At 40.1% G+C, this 2,240-nt stretch overlaps 1 protein-coding gene across 1 annotated transcript; it reads right to left on the bottom strand.

Annotated features, from left to right (window-relative positions):
- Nucleotides 1–227: 227 nt before the first annotated feature.
- LOC100253104 (hydroquinone glucosyltransferase) lies at nt 228–1,919 on the bottom strand. The gene has a single exon (XM_002273617.4). It carries the CDS (start codon nt 1,855–1,857, stop codon nt 451–453), a length of 1,407 nt encoding a protein of 468 aa, XP_002273653.1. The 5' UTR covers nt 1,858–1,919; the 3' UTR covers nt 228–450.
- Between the last annotated feature and the right edge of the window lie 321 nt (nt 1,920–2,240).

Here is a 2,240-nt window from a genome sequence, read left to right as displayed (position 1 = left end):
AGGATATAAAAGAAATAATGAAAAAGATATACAGAATGATCATAATAGTTTTTATATTTTAAAAGTAAATAAATAAAATTAAAATTTATTTATTTATTAATATTTTGATTTTCTCATGGATATGAATTTGTGTTTGTGCCTTAATACGTACAACAAATTATACAGATGGCCTATTGGTTAGGCAAGAGTATCTCGACCTGTGCTCTGGTTTAAAACCCAACCTCCACAAATTTTTTATTTTAACAGGTCCGGAGAGGAGCTGTGTTGACTTAAAAAAAAAAAAAAAAAAAAGGAAAAAAGGAAAAAAAAAAGAAAAAGAAAAGAAAACTCTGAAAATATCCAATTCGGTCTTTCGTGGAAATATCTCAATTAGGAAAGTCTTGCCATGCACGTAGCCATCGGCCCACACCAACTCCAATAAGGAAAAGTGAAGATAATACTTGAGTGATTTTATCTGCCTATTTTATTCTTACACGCGAGTACAAACTCCAACAGTGCCTTAGAAGAAGACCCATCGTCGCATAATGCTTTCGTAGCAGCTTCCTTCAATTCTTTCGCTCTTATCCGAACCCCATGTCCTCCTGTCATTAAATCCTTCACGACTCTCACAATTTCCTCCCTCTGAACTAAGCCACTTTTGTTGACTTCTGGTCTCAATGCCACTTGCAGACCCTCAGTTAGCATTACAGCATTCATCTTTTGCTCAGAATAGAGCGGCCAAGCAATCAAAGGCACACCACACATGATGCTCTCCAGAGTTGAATTCCAACCACAGTGTGTTAAAAATCCACTCACTGAGCTGTGGCTCAGGACCTTGATCTGTGGTGCCCAAGAGGGCAGTATTAGACCTTGCCCTCTTGTCCTATCCCTAAACCCTTTTGGTAAGTAATCAAAAGCGTCGTTTTGGCTTTGGTTGGTTAAGTATGCTGCATTGGAAGATCTATCATTTGGGGTTCTTAGCACCCATAAGAATCTCTGTTCACTCATCTCCAACCCTAAGGCTAGTTCATTGACCTGATCATAAGAGAGGGTTCCACCACTTCCAAATGAAACGTATAGAACAGACCCATCTGGCTGACCATCCAACCATCTTAAGCATTCAGAATCATCATCGTCCCCAATCCTTGACCAGGTCCGCACCAGCGGTCCAACGGGGTAGACTGGTGGTTTAACCAATCCTCCATCTTGCAAAGCCCTTACAGCTCCTGCTTCCAAGTCCATGCAGCTATTTACTATAATACCTTCAGCTAAGGTGAAGCGCTTTACATGGTGAAGAAACCCTTTGTACGCCTCATTCTTTCTGTCCCGGACCGGGTCCATGAGATCTCTCCCCTGAACCGGGATGCACCCAGGAATCTTGACTGGTTCAGGTAGGTCTCTATACTCACAGGAGATCATCTCATCCAACTTTGGCAAGTGAAGACAAAATGATAAGGCCATAGCATTGGACATGAAGAAAATGTAGGAAGGGACCCCAAATTCCTCTGCAAGATCGAAGGCATCGGTGCCATAAGGATCAACAATCAAGGCGACTAACCGGGTTCTAATCATTATTGACTTGAGTACTTCTCGAAGTGGAGAAAGAGAGCGGGACATAGTGAGTGAAACTTTGATTTCGGCTCTAACATCCTCTTTGAGATCATCAAAGCTCACTGCAGGAAGAAATACATAGCTTATACCATGAGGAAGGCATTTCAAGACTGTTTCTTGAGCTTTGGAAGGAGAACCAATGGTAGGAACAATACAAGTGACGGAAAAATTATGAGAAAGAACTAATCTCTTGGCTAACTCCACAAATGGGATGAGGTGACCCATCCCTGGATTTGTAAGAATGGCTATATGGGGTGTTTCTTCCATGGTAACTAGCCCGACTAGTGGTGTTTGAAGTGATGAAGGTAGAAGACAAGCGAATGGATGAATTCTTGAGTATGGTTCAATGTATTATATAGAAGCTTCCTTTGTGTTTCTACCAAAATAAAACTTCACTATGGAGTTAGGTTTATCTTGTTCTCCAAGAAAATGCTAGTGTGGAAAAATTGGGGACATAGAAGATCCTAGATAGTGATTGGTGGCATTCCGTTGTGTGACATATGCTCTTGTGTCAGCCTCGCGAAGTGACTCATAATACAGAAAATAAAATAGAAGAAATTTATTTAGATCATATTTTGAGTTGTGAGGAAAGATCATTTAGAAATTGTACAATATTATCCTCATTGTATAGAAAAAAATCAAAATCAATA

The sequence above is a fragment of the Vitis vinifera genome, chromosome 15, assembly GCF_030704535.1.
Source record: "Vitis vinifera cultivar Pinot Noir 40024 chromosome 15, ASM3070453v1".
In the NCBI taxonomy this organism is placed as follows: Eukaryota; Viridiplantae; Streptophyta; class Magnoliopsida; order Vitales; family Vitaceae; genus Vitis; species Vitis vinifera.
Note: the sequence above shows the minus strand (reverse complement) of the source record. Positions and strands in the feature narration are given on the sequence as shown.